The sequence below is a fragment of the Ceratotherium simum genome, chromosome 26 (genome assembly GCF_057802395.1).
Source record: "Ceratotherium simum simum isolate JZ-2026a chromosome 26, ASM5780239v1, whole genome shotgun sequence".
Lineage (NCBI taxonomy): Eukaryota > Metazoa > Chordata > Mammalia > Perissodactyla > Rhinocerotidae > Ceratotherium > Ceratotherium simum.
In genome coordinates, this window is record NC_141925.1 from 40,990,168 (window position 1) to 41,005,140 (window position 14,973).

The 14,973-nt window shown below is 53.8% G+C and overlaps 1 protein-coding gene across 2 annotated transcripts; it reads left to right on the forward strand.

Moving 5' to 3' along the window:
* The first annotated feature begins 8,948 nt into the window (after positions 1-8,948).
* Positions 8,949-13,858, forward strand: SERPINE1 (serpin family E member 1). 2 transcript variants are annotated; one of them, XM_004442158.3, is made up of 8 exons: positions 8,949-9,219; positions 9,859-10,092; positions 10,633-10,827; positions 11,425-11,623; positions 12,659-12,759; positions 12,877-12,963; positions 13,331-13,414; positions 13,734-13,858. In XM_004442158.3, exons 1-8 carry the CDS (start codon positions 8,949-8,951, stop codon positions 13,769-13,771), a joined length of 1,209 nt encoding a protein of 402 aa, XP_004442215.2. In that variant the 3' UTR covers positions 13,772-13,858. The 2 variants fall into 2 exon arrangements, with proteins under 2 accessions (XP_004442215.2, XP_087273806.1); XM_087417680.1 differs by lacking the exon at positions 12,877-12,963 and having other exon boundaries at positions 13,380-13,414; positions 13,734-13,760.
* The last annotated feature ends 1,115 nt before the right edge of the window (positions 13,859-14,973 follow it).

Below are 14,973 nucleotides of genomic sequence, written 5' to 3' on the forward strand. Positions count from 1 at the left end.
TGCCATCCTGCCCTAGAACTGAGAGTTGTCTTTCTTGGTTTCCAGCAGCCAACTGGCCATTTAGGGGCTGTGGCTATCCCAGCCTCAGCATAGCTGGGCTTCTTTGCCAGATGCTCCTTCAGCTCTGCTCTTGGCCTCCCTGTGTTCCCCCTGACCTTGGCAGGGGACCCTGTTGTCCCCCCGTAGGAGCTCATCTGCCTTGGAAGGCCAGATAGGGGGCAGGGGACCATATCTTCCAGTTGTTCCAAAGCAGGCCCCAGACCTCCAGCCTTCCACTCCAGCATCCATACCTGGAAGACAGGTCATGGTGGGGCTTCCCCAGGCTGGGGGTTGTTTACCTGCTTGGGGCAGGAAGGCCCTGTCTCATTCCTTGCCCCCTTGCTCCCTGGAGTGTGAGTCTGTCCCCTGCACATTGTTTTCTTTCCGGTGGAATTTTTGTCTTGAGGACTCAGTGTTCTGCATTACTCCTGCCACCGCCATTCCTCACATTCCTGTTTCCTCCTGTCCAGACAGGGCTGGCCACTGGCCAGGACTTCGGCCATTCGTGGAGAAGACAGGGGCTGTGGATAGCAAAGCGTGAAGCAGGAAGGGGAAGCTGACGCTCCTCCTTGGTCAGGACCTCAGGGTCTTCTCTGTGAGGCCTGAGTGTGTCCACTATGGGTGGTGTGTCCACCATGGGCTATGTGTCCACCATGCGCGGGCAAGTCCTGCCCCCTGCAGTGGGCAGTGTAGGCCCAGGGAGCAAGCCTGGAGTGGACAAGTGAGGAGGTTCCACACGGATGGGGACACACCCTACAACCTTGGACTTCACACTCCCAAACCAGTTACTCATTTGATGCAAGACACTCCTGGCTCTAAGGAAGGCAAGGGGCCCAGACAGACAGGCCAGGATTGAGGCCAATCTCCAATATGGTCACAGGGCGGGGGAAGGGAGTGTGTTGGCAGGGAGTGTCTTCGGTAGGACTGCCCATCCTGTCCCAACTCCCCTGCCCATGGCACTTCCTGTGGGGTTGTGCGAGGTGGGGAGAAAGGGAAGGTGCGGAGGGGGGTGGCTCATGCCTCCCCTCTCCTGTCCTAGACCCTAGCCCACACGCCAGTTCCAAGAAAGAGCCAAAGTCTGATTCCTGGGGTGTTAAATGCACCCCAGGTCAGCCTGCCCTGCCAGCCCCAGAGCAAAAGGGGCCTCAGAGCCCATTGTCAGGTCTGAACTGCCTCATATCTGCCACCTCAGCTCCCCTCACCCCAATAGCCCCAGACCCCCAAAGGCAGAGCTGTGATGTGAATAACAGTTACTTGCTCTGCGTGCATCAGCCCTTACTCACACAGCCCTATTAGTTCCTGACACAGATTGGGGGGGGGCACAGCAAGGCCCCCCAGGCTTGGAACTCAGGAGGAGGGCATGCTATCATTCTGGGTCCTGGGAATAGGAGGCACAGCAGGCAGCCTGGAGCATCTGCTTTAGATCGAAGTTCGTGACTGGGTAATAATGTCTTTGCCAGGCATCCACAGGAAGCCTTGTCTTGCCCTGCCAGCGCCAGACGTGGGCCAAAGCCCTTGGTGGCCTTCCTTGCCCCAGTGGGGGCCTTGCCCAGCTGTATCTGCTGAGCCTCTGGGGTTCCTTACCTGAGGACCTGATTAGCTAACCCCCTTCTAGCACCAGTCCCTGTCTCTACCCTCAAGAACCCAGGGGAAACCACAGAGGACACACAAGAAACAAAAAGATGCCACTTTTAAAGTCAACGGAAACCTATGCTCACTCGCTTTCTATGGATAGATGCAATTGGTCATTTCATTCATGCCATCTTTTTAATCCTAACAACGCTGTTATAGAAGTGGCATCATTCTTCCCACTTTGCAGAAGAGAAAACCGAGGCTCTGGGGAGTGAAAGAAGTTGCCCGGAGTTTCCTGCTAGTCCTCGGGCCGCAGCTGCCTCCTTCTAAGGAAAGCATCTCGTTGGGACCCGTGGTGTCTGAGGAGACTGAGGCTCTAGGAAGGGAAAATGATTTGCTCACGACCACCCGGATAATTGGAGCCAGGACTGCCTGGTCACAGTGGTGACCATCAAGGAATCCTGTGTCGAGAGCACACACGCCTGGGTCAGGAAGCAAGTCTGACTGAACACTTCACAGGGAGGGAAGGAATCTCCTGGTGGTGGTGGGTCTCCTCGGGCTGCCTTTCCTAACCAGGGTGGGCTCGCTGAGGTTAGGAGAAGGAGGCAGCAGTGGGGATCTGGAGAAGGAACGCAGGGCTCCGAGGGGACGTAAGGGTTGGGAGCAGTGGCAAGGAGGATCAGGGCGCTCTGGAGAAGGGAATGGGTGTGAGAAACAGCGGATGAGGAGGTGGGTGTGGGGAAACTCCTTCCGTGTGGCCTCCAGCCTGCACAGGGGTAGAGGGTGCTGCTCAGGACAGTGACCACATTGTAGGCTCCTTGGAGACATGACAGTGCTCACCCTCGACGTCTGTGAATGTCACATCTAACCCACCCTGGAAGAAATCCACAGAAGCTGCTCGATGAACAGCTGTGCTGGAGGACAAGGGGAAGGCAGCCGTCCCCAGGACCTCCGTGACCAGGAGGTCTGCTCCCTCTCCTTCACACACTGCGCCCACTCTCCCCAGCCCTGACAGCCAAAAAACTCCACGAGGGCAGGAAGGGTTCTGGGCCCCCGTCGATCCAAGCAAGCCAGCAGCCCGACCGCGTTACTGCTCGCCAAGCCACTGAGGCAGCCCAGCTACCTCAGGGTGACTCAGATGAAGACATGCAGAGAGGGTCTGCTTCCATACAGCAAGGAATAAGGCAGAAGGAATGGCCAGTGACTCGGGACGTCCTTGGCTCTCCAGCAGCAAATTCCATCTATGCTATATCACCCACGCTGCTGTGTCCCTGGGTCCTCCGCCACCCACATGTTCCCCATTGTCTCTCTGGGAATCTGCTCAGTAAAACAGTCATGTCCAGAGCCCGGATGCAGCCTAGAACAAGAACATCTATTTCAAGGAGATGGGAGCAGGACACAGAAAGAGCAGAGACCTATAACCCGAAAGCCCACAAGGAGAGCAGGACAGAGACGGGCTGCTTCAGGCAGAAAGGGAAAAGATGGCTCCCTGGAGATGAAGACATGTGGAAAGAGGATGGGAGCGTTTTAGTCCCTTCCCCTACAGGGCTCTGTGCCTCCCTGACCCACCCCATCTATATGCCCTGTTTCTCTGCCTCTCCCTCCTAACCTAGCACCGGTCCCTCTTTCTCCAGGAAGCCTTCCTTCCACGTTCGAGCCAATACCCCAGTAGCTGAAGTCTTACAACTTAGCATACAGACAGTTTTATGTTTTTATCTAATTATTGCATGTACGTTAATCTTCTGTCTCAGTGTGTTCGTTCCTTCAGGGAAGGGAGAAGTTTGTATTTCTCTGAATCACACCACTGGGCGTTGATGGTCAATAAATATTTGGCCATCCTGGGGAAGGCAAGATTCACAGAACTACCAGGGTAAAATAAAACAGGATGTGTCCAGAGAAAGTTATAAAGGGAGATTCAGGAATGTAGAGAATGAGGAACAAGTTCTGCTAAAGAGGAAAGAAGTGAATCAGAGTTAGACAATCCACATACGCGGGTAAAGAGAAGTGGACCACATACGCGGGTAAAGAGAAGTGGAAGGAGAAAGAGAATCCAGACAGCGTGCCCCGGGGGTGCCCTGCAGGCCTGTGCCGCCTCATTCTGGCTGACACCATCAGGCTCTGTGGTCACATCTACCCCAGAAATCGCACACTCCACCCTTCCCTGACCATCAGACTTCCCCTTGTGGCCACACTGGGCCACATTCGCTCCCTCTGCCTCTTTCCTCCAATAGAGGAGGCTCATTCTTGCCTGGGCGCCATGCGGGTCTTCGGTGCTCATTGAACTCTGACATTATGAAAGGCCTCCCGAGGGGATACCATCCCCTTATCTCCCCCTGGGAAATAAGGGTAAATGAGACATGGTGCTGGATGGCCCACTAAGTTTAAGCATAAGTACAGAAATGACTAAGACAAGGGATGTGCATAAAAGTGGTTCAAGTGTGATGAGGTTTTATAGGGGAATCAACAAGAGCTAGGGGAGGTGAGTGGCCGAGAATGGGTCAAGAGGGCTGAGACTGAAGAGCAGGTCAAGTAAAACAAACCCCCTGCTTCCTGGTATGCTCGAGGGATCAAGACACATATCGAATGTCGGTGGGGTCCATTCTGGGACTGTCTGGGTTCCTCTCCTGGCTTTGCCCCAACCAAGAGTGGCTGCCATTTAGTGAGAGCCTAGAATATGCCAGACATTTACAGACAATATTTCATTTAATCCTCACAACAACCCTGAAGGATGGAAACCATCATCTACCTATCTGTAAATTCCTATCTAAAAATAACACTGGGGCTCACGAAGGTTACGTTTTGCCTAAAGACACATAACCAGCTGCGTGTCAGACCCCTGACCAGGCTGGTCTGTCTGCTCTAATGAGCACTGTTCTCCCATTTATGGTATGTCACCGTGTGTCCTCAGACACATCACGTAGCCTCTCTGGACCTCAGGGCCCTCACCTGCAAATTCAAAGGACTGGATTAAATGGTTCTTAGAGCCTTTCTGCTCTGAAACTCTATGATATAATTGCAGAAAAAAGCCACTGTGGACAAGCGGGCTACGTCGGGGGATGCAGGTTTTAGTGTTACAGGAGTTGAAGGAGAGATGGCTGGCGAGGGCTGGAGAAGGCAGAAGAGAGGGGTTATGGAGGCAGAGGAGGGGGAAGTCAGGATGGCGCCATGTGAGGAAGGACCCTGCGCAGGCTGTCCCAGAGCCATGATCTTAAACAAGAGGAGGCTACAACTCAGAACACTCTCCCCAGCTCACTCCTGAGAGGGACAGAGCCCGCCCAGCCCAAACACAGGCTATTTTTGGTGTTGTGTTGTTTGGAGAGTAACCAGGCCAGAAATAGTGCTGTGAGTGAGCAGGACCCTGTCCTTCTCCCACCCCCGGCTCTCCCAGTGAAATCACCCAGAATCAAGAGGCCTGCTCCAACATTCCAGGAGCCTGTGTAACTGATAGCAGGCGGCACTCTCTTCCCACAGGAAGCCTTGGAGCAGAGCATTTGACTGTAAAAGGGTTTCTGGAAGAAGAGAGGAGAGGGAAAGAGGGATTGAGTCATAGAGAGCGGAAAAGAGAGAGAATGAGAAAACAGGGAAAGAGCTCACGTGGCCACGACTAGCGAGCGGCAGGGAAGGAGTGTGAGATGACCCGGGAGACCGAGGGCTGCACAGAAGAGATCCAGAGGAGGGAGTCGCAGAGAAAGGGAGAGTGAAACAGAGAGCGGTGGCTGTTGCTGGAGAGCAACGGAGAAGCAAGGAGGAAGAGCAGAGGGCAAGAGGGCAGCTGGAGGGCAGGAAGTGAAGGGCTGGAGGCCACGCCGAGACCCAAAAGGAACCAGGGTTACGGGGCTGCAGGCAGGGGTGGGGGACAGTCACGGAAAGCGTGAGTCTGTCTAGTCACGAACCACCTGCGGAGGGGCAGATGGAAACATCTTTCCCAGTTGGCTCCAACTGGAACTTCCCCCAGAAATCCACAGCCCTGTAACTCATCCTCTTATCTCTGACGCTCCCAGAATCAGAGATCCAGCTATTTCAACACCAGGGACTTTTCTCTTTCTGTCCATTTGACCCCTTACAAAAGAGCCCAGGCTTGAAAGAGGTGATTGGGTCAAGGCTGTTAGTTTGGGGTTCAGGGGAAGGAGGGAAAGTGACAGCCCCTGAGTCAGGCCAGCTTCTGAGAAGGGTGTTACAGGAGGTCTGCTGGAGGGCAGCAGGCCATCGGCCTGCACCCTGGTGTGTGGGAGGTCTCCAGAGGGCAGACAAGGTGGAGGCAAGGCCATTTCACGGAAAGGAGGGGCAGGGGCCGCAGTCAAGTCTGAGTTTTGATCATCTAGTGGCCCCAGCTCATCAGAAAGTCAGAGGGAGAGTCAGAAACCCCAGTGAAGGCCCCAGTTACACTAGGCTGTGCCTCAGTGTCTAATACACACCCACCAGATGCCTACAGGTCCCCTCCAGTTTGGGAAAAGACCCCTTGGTAAGTCAGCCCTTCTGTTTCCAAAGTAAAGCACACCTCCCTCTCCCCAACAGGACACAGAGCCCTCCTGTGCCCGGGAACTGAGCGTCCTTTCTGGAACGGCCTCAGGATCATCCATGAGGTCCAGGAGCGGGGATGGAATTGGTCACCGCCCTGGCAGGGCCCAGGACATCCAGAGAAAACAGCAGGGGCTTTTACAGCTGAGGCCTGGCAAGGAGAGGGACAGCGGCTCCTGGAATAGCCGTGGAGGAAGGGAAGGAGGCTCCGCTGAAGTGACTGGAGAGGTCCGCAGCAGGGCGCCTCGAGGGAGTCGATTCTGGCCACATCTCCACCCGCTGCTTTTCCAACTCGGGGCTGGGCACTCCCAACCTGGACTCCCAGGTTCCTATCCCCTTCTGACTCCCAAGGGTGGCGCGCAAGGCACTGGGGGATTTCTGGGCGTAGGAGATGGTTGGGGGCTGCACTCGGTCCTGTCCGCCTGAGACAGGTCAGGGTCAGCGCCTCCTCCCCACAGCTAACATTCTCAGGGACTCCAAACCACAACTAGGAAAGGGAAAAGGACATAAACAAGAAGAGTCACATGGGAACAGTGACTTACCCCCATCAGGGTCGGTGATCTTAACTTTCCAACCCAGGTCTCCCCCTCTTTCCCTGCCACCCCGCATCCCCACCTGACTCCCAGGGGCAACCGAGAAAACAAAGGCAGAGGCAGAGAAAAATCGGGACAGCCATCCAGCTGTGGTTGCCCTTGGTATCTGTTTACTGAAAATATCCAAAACAAATATCCCGACACTTCCACCCACTTAAACATCCTGTGACTCTGCCCTCGGCCGTCTCCATGGATACTCCCAGCCTAGCCCCCCCACCACCGACACAGAGCGTGACAGTGTGTGGACCCCCAGGTCAAGTGCACCATCTCCCCCGCTCCACCACTGCAGGACTCCTCTGGCACCACCCCAGTCACCCCTCGGTCCACAACATCCTGGCCTCAAGGCCAAGGGTGCCCGAGCTCACCAAGCCCCGAAATGCACTAGACTGGTCCTACGCACTCACCTCTAGCTGATTTCCACCCTCTATAGAATTCTTGGGTCATTCTTCCCCCCTAACCAATGCCCTAGAAGCATATCCCACAAATCCGCCACGAACTGAGGCCCTCACTTCTATCCCTATCCCGCTGCTCCAGCCCTCCAAGTACCTGTGTCCGGAGGAAAAGGATAAGGCATAGTTCTCCCCATCACAGCTTGCAGCTCAAAAAAATGCAACTTACACATGGGCCTCCGATTGCTTGCCAAAGCTTTGCCCTGGTAACCCCAGTCCCTTTCAGCCTCCACCACCCCAGCCAGCACACCTCAAACCCCAGCCAGACAGGGCTGTTGACACAAAACAGAGGCCTGGGGGCACCTCAAGAGTCTGGACACGTCAGGGAGTCAGCCCTGCATCACCTGAGGACTGGCAGGCACTCGGCAGGGAAGAGGGAAAGACGGAAGGGAGTCCTCTGCCAGGATCATGTCCTAGACAGTCTAACCCAGACGCCCACATGGCACGCTCCCTGTCCTCTGGCTGCTGGGACACGGCCAAGAGGAGGGAGGGGTGTTCTTCGCAGGGTGGCTGTCACACAGGATAGACAGCGCTGGCGGAAAAAAGTCCACAAGATCGTTCGCGTCTTTGATAACTCTGTGGTGATCTGTTTCCTCAAAGGAAAAGGAGAAAATGTGAACTGTTCTTCCCCAAGCTGAGCACTGGGGAAGGTAATTCCAGACATTGGGCATTTTTGGCCGTCTGGCGCTGCCGGGGGTCAAGCTGGCATAACAGAGAGGGACACAGGCAGAGGGCGGTGAAATCAGGGAAGGCCCCTGGGCGAAGACAATGGGGGTTTGCCCAATTGTCCCTGAGCCCTCTCACACGTACACACAGAGCAGCACGCACACACACGCCACAGCAAGTCTGCGGAGGGAGGGAGGTGCTGAGGGGCCCGGCTGGCTGTTCAGACTTCTAGAGCCAGAAAGTGGGTGGGGCTGAACCATGAGTTCATCTATTTCCTGCTCACATCTGGTATAAAAGGAGGCTGCAGCCTCCTGAGGAGCACAGCTGCGCCTAGCTGCAGGCCCCAGAGCACTGTCGGGAGGCACAGCTACTCCTCCAGCAGCCAGATCGCCACAATCGTCCCAGCAGCAGGACAGACCTCCAGTCACAAGGCACCTTGAGAACTTCAGGTAAGAGAAGAGCAAACTCTCTCCACCTCTTGGCTCAGGTTAAGGTGGAGAGCACCTCTCCCCAGCATCTCCTCCACCCTAGATCCCCACTTTTCCTCTGTTTCCCCACCCCTACTGGAGACCTGCTGCCTCGAGTTGTCCCGGCCTTAGGAATGATCAGAGGGGAGCCAGGAAGGAGGTCAGGCCCCACCAACAACCCCGCCACCGCAAACAAGGGCCTCGACTGTCCCGTCCCTCTCCATCAAGATGCTCCCCGCTTTCCCGCCTCAGGAAAGGGGTTTTTCAGGCCTGCTAACTTGAATGAAACAACAGTTGTGAAAGCATTATAAGAGAATTTAAGCATCATGCAAACCAGAGATGTTATTATAATTTAGCCTTTCAGCCTCCTGGAGGGGAAGGGAGATGTACAGGAGGGTGGTGCCAGCAGTTTCCAAGATTCCCACAGGTGACAACGGGCTTAAGATGCCCTGGGGCTGAGACAGAGGGGAAAAGGCTCAGAATCTGAACCCATCGTGGTTTCTTACTGAATCTTGTCCTCGAGTTCATTTATCACCCGCCAGCAGCAGGGGAGCCTGGCCCGTGGCTGGAGCACCGTCTCCCCTCCCCACTCACCAGTCTTCCAGAACTATTCCCTCACGAGTTCCTTTTTCACTTGCTCCAGGATGGGGATGTCTCCAGTCTTTGCCTGCCTAGCCCTGGGCCTAACCCTCATCTTTGGTGAGGGGTCCGCCTTGTACAATCGCCAGTCCCAGGTAGCCCAACTGGCCACAGACTTCGGAGTGAAGGTGTTTCAGCAGGTGGTACAGGCCTCCAAGGACCGCAATGTGGTCTTCTCGCCCTATGGGGTGGCCTCGGTGCTGGCTATGTTGCAGCTGACAACGGGAGGAGAAACCCGGCAGCAGATCCAAGCAGCAATGCAATTCAAGCTTGAAGGTGAGAGACAGGGCAGAGTGGGAGGCGGTCAGACTTACAGGACAGGGGTGTAACCAACCAGAGGCAGGGGAAAGGCTGACTCCAGCTTAGCCGAGCCAACTCCTGTACCACCATGCCTCAGAGACCGCTACATCTCCTCCCCACCACACCCCATGTCACTGGGCTCCTGACCAGTCACGAGGTATACAGGCCAATGGATGTGGTGTAACACAGCCTTGCCTCACCACTTATTAACTGTGTAACCTTAGCTCCTCTGAACCTCAGTCTCCTCAGCTACAAAGTGGGGACAATCAAAGTACCTACCACAAGGGCAGCTGGAAGGATTAAATAGATTTATGCATGTGAAATCCTTAGCATACCTATTATTACTATAAGAAAAAGTTTAGGATTCATAACTTATAAACAGAGAAAAATATTCTAATCCAAAGAAAGGGTTAGGACCTGAGAGTTTTGAGGAAAAGAGGGAAAAGCAGAAGAGATTAAGGTTTGGAATGAAATCTCCCTCCAGAAACCCCTGAGGGAGCGGAAGAGTCCCATCCATGTGGGAGGGTTGGGCCTCTCATGGGGGAAGTTATCCCGGCTGGGAGCCCTTGGCTCAACACGAGCTTAATGTGTCTTTTCCTCCCCGTTTTGGCACAGAGAAGGGCATGGCCCCTGCCCTCCGCCAACTGTACAAGGAACTCATGGGCCCATGGAACAAGGACGAGATCAGCACCGCCGACGCCATCTTCGTCCAGCGGGATCTGAAGCTGGTCCAGGGCTTCATGCCCCACTTCTTTAGGCTGTTCCAGACCACAGTCAAGCAGGTGGACTTTTCAGAGGTGGAGAGAGCCAGGTTCATCGTCAATGACTGGGTGAAGAAACACACAAAAGGTGAGCAGGCAGGGAAAGCAGGCCCGTCCCAAGGGCCTGCCGAGAAAGGGGACGTAAACACAAATTCTACGAATCCCAGGCTCTCCCCTTCAGCATTCTCTTTTCTGCAGACAGAAGGTCAAGCGCTTTAAGAATCCAACTGTCATGTTTTTCATAATTAGGCCTTCTCATGAGCCAACTCTAAAGACACCCCTAAAAAGTGTTGTGAGGTTTTATAACAGTAGTAACTATGACAAGGAGCACACACAATCCTTCAAGACTTACAGTTTAGGGAACAAAGGAACAGAAGATTGAAGTTTCTGGGTCTGATCCTGGACAAGATCCCAGGGCCAAGAAAGTATGCTGAGCTGGAAGGCTTTCTGAGACTCTTAGGAAGATGGAACAGGTTGAAAGCAGATCGATTGGTTCACGCAACCACTAGTCTGTCTTCCAACTGGATCCCTTCAACAGACACATATCCATTTGAGGACTGGGAGCTGAAGGGAACCATCTAGGGGATTAAAAAGTATCTAGCCTCCTGATCACCTGGCTTTCCCATAGGCATGATCAGTGACTTACTTGGCAAAGGGGCCGTGGACCAGCTGACGCGCCTGGTGCTGGTGAATGCCCTCTACTTCAACGGCCAGTGGAAGACGCCCTTCCCAGAGTCGGGCACCCACCACGGCCTTTTCCACAAGTCCGACGGCAGCACCGTCTCTGTGTCCATGATGGCTCAGACCAACAAGTTCAACTACGGTAAGTGCAAGACCCCTTCCCCAAGACTCACAACTACTGCACCTCATCCCCAGGATGTTCCCCTCTCAGGGAGGGAAACCCTAGAACACACCCCAGCTTTGACAGAACTTCCCAAGTAGGAGACTCTGGGACAGCTGGAGCAGCATAAAGTTGCATGCAGCCCATGAAAGATGAAGCTGAAATCCAGAAATTCCCTCAGGCTCACATTTGACCACCTGACCCCTGTCTCTCCTCCTCAGGTGTTTCTAGTATGATGACCTGGGGTCCACAAACCCTGCTAGGGGAAGGGCTGTGTGGAAGTTGAGATTAAGGAGATGAGGATTGGAATTAATTAGTGGCTGGGAGTGGGGGAGAGGGGAGAGAAGGTAAAGGACAGAAAGAGACAGAGAAACAAGAAGACATTGTGAATCGGCAGAAAAGAAATGGGAATAAAAACATTGAATAGAGGAGTGGTGGATGGGGGAGCCTCAAAAGCCAGGATGAACAGCTGGCTTCCAGAAAGAGTGGAGGGGACGGGACTAGTTGAAAACCCAGTGCTGGGTGAGAATCAACAAGAGCTGGAGCCATTCGCAATGCACCATCTTTGGATCTTCACAGCTGAGTTTTCCACCCCTGATGGCCATTACTACGACATCCTGGAATTGCCCTACCACGGGGACACCCTCAGCATGTTCATTGCTGCTCCCTATGAAAAAGAGGTGCCTCTCTCTGCCCTCACCAACATTCTGGATGCCCAGCTCATCAGCCAGTGGAAAGGGAATATGACCAGAGTGGTCCGCCTCCTGGTTCTGCCCAAGTAAGCCACCCCTTGCTCTTGCCACTCTTGCCTCCATCTCTCTCTCCCCTCTCCCCTGAATAGACCACCCCCATGTTGAGTTTCCCAAACGTGACGTATACAGGGCAGGGACATGTGTGGGAGGCTGACAGAAAATACCCTGGCCTGGGTTTGATTACGATCCCTCTCATCAACCCTCCTCCTGTTTCTGCTGGAAGGAAGGTGGGGGCTTTTCCAGACCATGCCCCCACATTTCCCACCCTCAGAATATGCAGCAAAAGCCACCAAAAGAAGAGCCAGAGAAATGATGGAAGTGGCTAAACCGGTCTACACCCTTTTACGAATGGAACGCTCTCCACTCCCACCCCCACCTCCTCAAGTCAACATCCAAACAATAGAGACAATAGGACTCACGTCTGCAGATGGAGCAGCTTCTAGCTGGGCTTCCAACAAAGCAGATTTTTAAATCCTTCTGCAGAGGCAAAGAGGGTGGACTAGGCTGGGGCTGAGTAATTCCAGATTTATAGGGAAGCCTCCCACCACACTTACCCCAAATTTCCAGATGCTATAATGCCAGGCTCTGGGAAAGAGGAGAATTTAGTGGGTTAGCACCCTCTCTCTCTCTCAAACATCGAGGTAATTAGTCATGCCCTGATGGGAAGCAGAGAGCCCCAAAGCCTCGCTGTTTGAGTCCTCTTCAGCGTTAGCTCTCAGAAACAGAGTCTATAGACCAGATTTTTGTTCAAATATCCTTGCAGGAGAATTTGCCTTTGCCCCCCACCCCCCAGCCAGACTGGATAAAATTATGCTGCAACTACTGCCTTATTTGAGGAATATAATTAGTCATAGGTTCAAGGGGTGGGGATATTGCAAAAGAATGTTCATTAATATTAGAAACCTCCAGCAGCGAGAGACACCTTGCAAACAGATCTGAAACGGCAAGCCACCCTCTTCCACTTTCATCCCAGTCCCCACCCTGTCAGGCTGCCGGGGGATAGCTGGTATGGGCTGGGAGAGGTGCCCTGAGCTTGCGCTGCCTCCTGCTCCTGCCCACAGGTTCTCCCTGGAGAGTGAAGTTGACCTCAGGAGGCCCCTGGAGAATTTGGGGATGACCGACATGTTTAGGCCAAACCAGGCGGACTTCACGAGACTTTCAGGTAACAGACTGTCCTTTCACTTCCTTATACTGGTGGACTGTGGGGCTCCGAAGAGGACAGAGGAGCTTTTTCTGGAGAATCACGGCTGATCTACTCTTGTATCCGCCGTTGTTTCAGATCAAGAGCTTCTCTACGTATCGCAGGCCCTGCAAAAAGTGAAGATCAAGGTGACCGAGAGCGGCACGGTGGCGTCCTCCTCTACAGGTGAGTCAGGCTCAGATGGGGCCCCTCGAGGCTCAGCCCAAGGCTTCCAGGATGGACGTGAAAAGGCCCCTCAAGGGCAAGCCCAGGTCGTTCTCACAGGCTAGTCAACTTCAGGAACCTGCTATCAACATGCCTAAAAGGGTTTAGATAAACCTATGTTTGTGAGTGAGACCAGACTCCTGAGGAAACCGGGCCTCCGTGGACTCCCCTAAATTTTTAAGGCTCATCTTCAGGAGAGCCACTGAGCCTCCTAAAAACTGCCCCAGGGCTGCTGCCAGACGAAGGCTGGTGTCATGATCACTTGTGATCCATCCAGGCCCCAGTGCCAACGTCCCTCTGTTCTAAGACGTTGTCCCTTCTCTTCCAGCCTTTGTAGTCTCAGCCAGAATGGCCCCTGAGGAGATCATCATGGACAGACCCTTCCTCTTTGTGGTGCGGCACAACCCCACAGGTGAGCTGGAGACCCGTGATGCTCCACCGCCCTCCCCCCAAATCTCCTTGCCCTGGGCACCAGTCCGGACAGGGATAGACACCCCCTCTAACCCCAGGAGGACTCCAGGCAAGGAATCCATGACTCGGCTCCCCTTCCTCTCCCCAGAGGCAGCGCTCTATCATAGACAGAGCACCATGCCAGGACCCCAGTCCCAGCTTAGTCGCTAAGGCAGCTGGGACTCCAGACATCTCGCATCTCAGCTCACCCGTAAACATCGAGCTTGGTGAGCTGTGCTGTTCCTTCCAATTCTCATCTACCATGATTCTTCCATCCTCAGGAACAGTCCTTTTCATGGGCCAAGTGATGGAACCCTGACCGTGGGAAAAGAAGGCCTCATCTTGGACAGAACTGCAGATGTATTAGAAAAGAAGAAACTCTGGAGAAAAAAAAATTTATTTTAATTAATATTTTTGGAGAAAGAGAAGACATTTGCTTTTTTATAAATGGTAAATCTTTTCAATCTGCCTCCCAGACCTCAGCCTCTCCCAGGAGTGGGAAAGAGGACCTTCAAGAAAAACACTCACCGTGTGGAGACCCCAGGAGAGACCTCCAAAGCACAACTCCCTAAAGGTCTCCAAACCAGACTGTAAAACTCGCAGAATCACTTGTGCAGCTGCTTCTGCTCATGGCTCTGCCTATCCAGGTCTTCCCGGACCCCATTGAGACCCTGGCAGGGTGGCACTGCAAGGCTTACAGGAGCTTTTGTGTGCCTGGTAGAGACTATTTGTGTTCCAGTCACATGGCCGTCATTCTTGCACTGTCTGCCGCTGCTGAGGCTGGCAGCAGGCCAAAGAAGGCCAATGGGAGAGACACACTTTCATGTCCAGGGCCGTCCTTCCCCAGCTCAGAGGCGGTGGGGACTCGCAGAGCAACTGCTGGCTCAGTGCAGAGACACACCCTCGCCTGGCCGTCTCCCTCCCCAGAAACAGTGTGCATATATTATTTTGGAGTGTAGGTGACTTGTTTACTCATAGAAGCAGGTTTTTGCTTCCCACAAACTTTATTTTGCAGGAAGACAGGAAGAAAGGTGAGATGTGTGCCTGGTTCTTGGCTCCCATCTCCTGGTGGGGAGGGGGGATGCCAAGGGTGTGCTTGAATATTTATCATATCCTTGTCCTTGTGTGCTTGTTAGAGAGAAAGAAGACTATCAAGAAAAATGTATTATTTAAACTTGCTTATAGTGTTCCTTTGTGGTCTGTGTCATTGCATCTCAGGAGTCAGCCAACTTGACTGTCATGCCCCTCGGGGCGGGGAGCATGAGGGGCCCACACTGCCACCTTGTGGCTGCCAGAACCCCAACACTCTCTCCTTTTCCTGCCTTTCCACTTGATGGATTAGGACCCCTGCCAAGATTATCCAACTTCAGCCCACTTTAGGGACCAAAAGGATGTGGTGGGTGAGAGGGACTTGAGTGGGGACAGAGTGGTTTCAAAATTTTCCAATATATTTAGGAGCAGGAGTGCAAGGGGCTGCACGACCTAGCAGGACAGAACTTTCCCCAATTACTGGGTGACTCA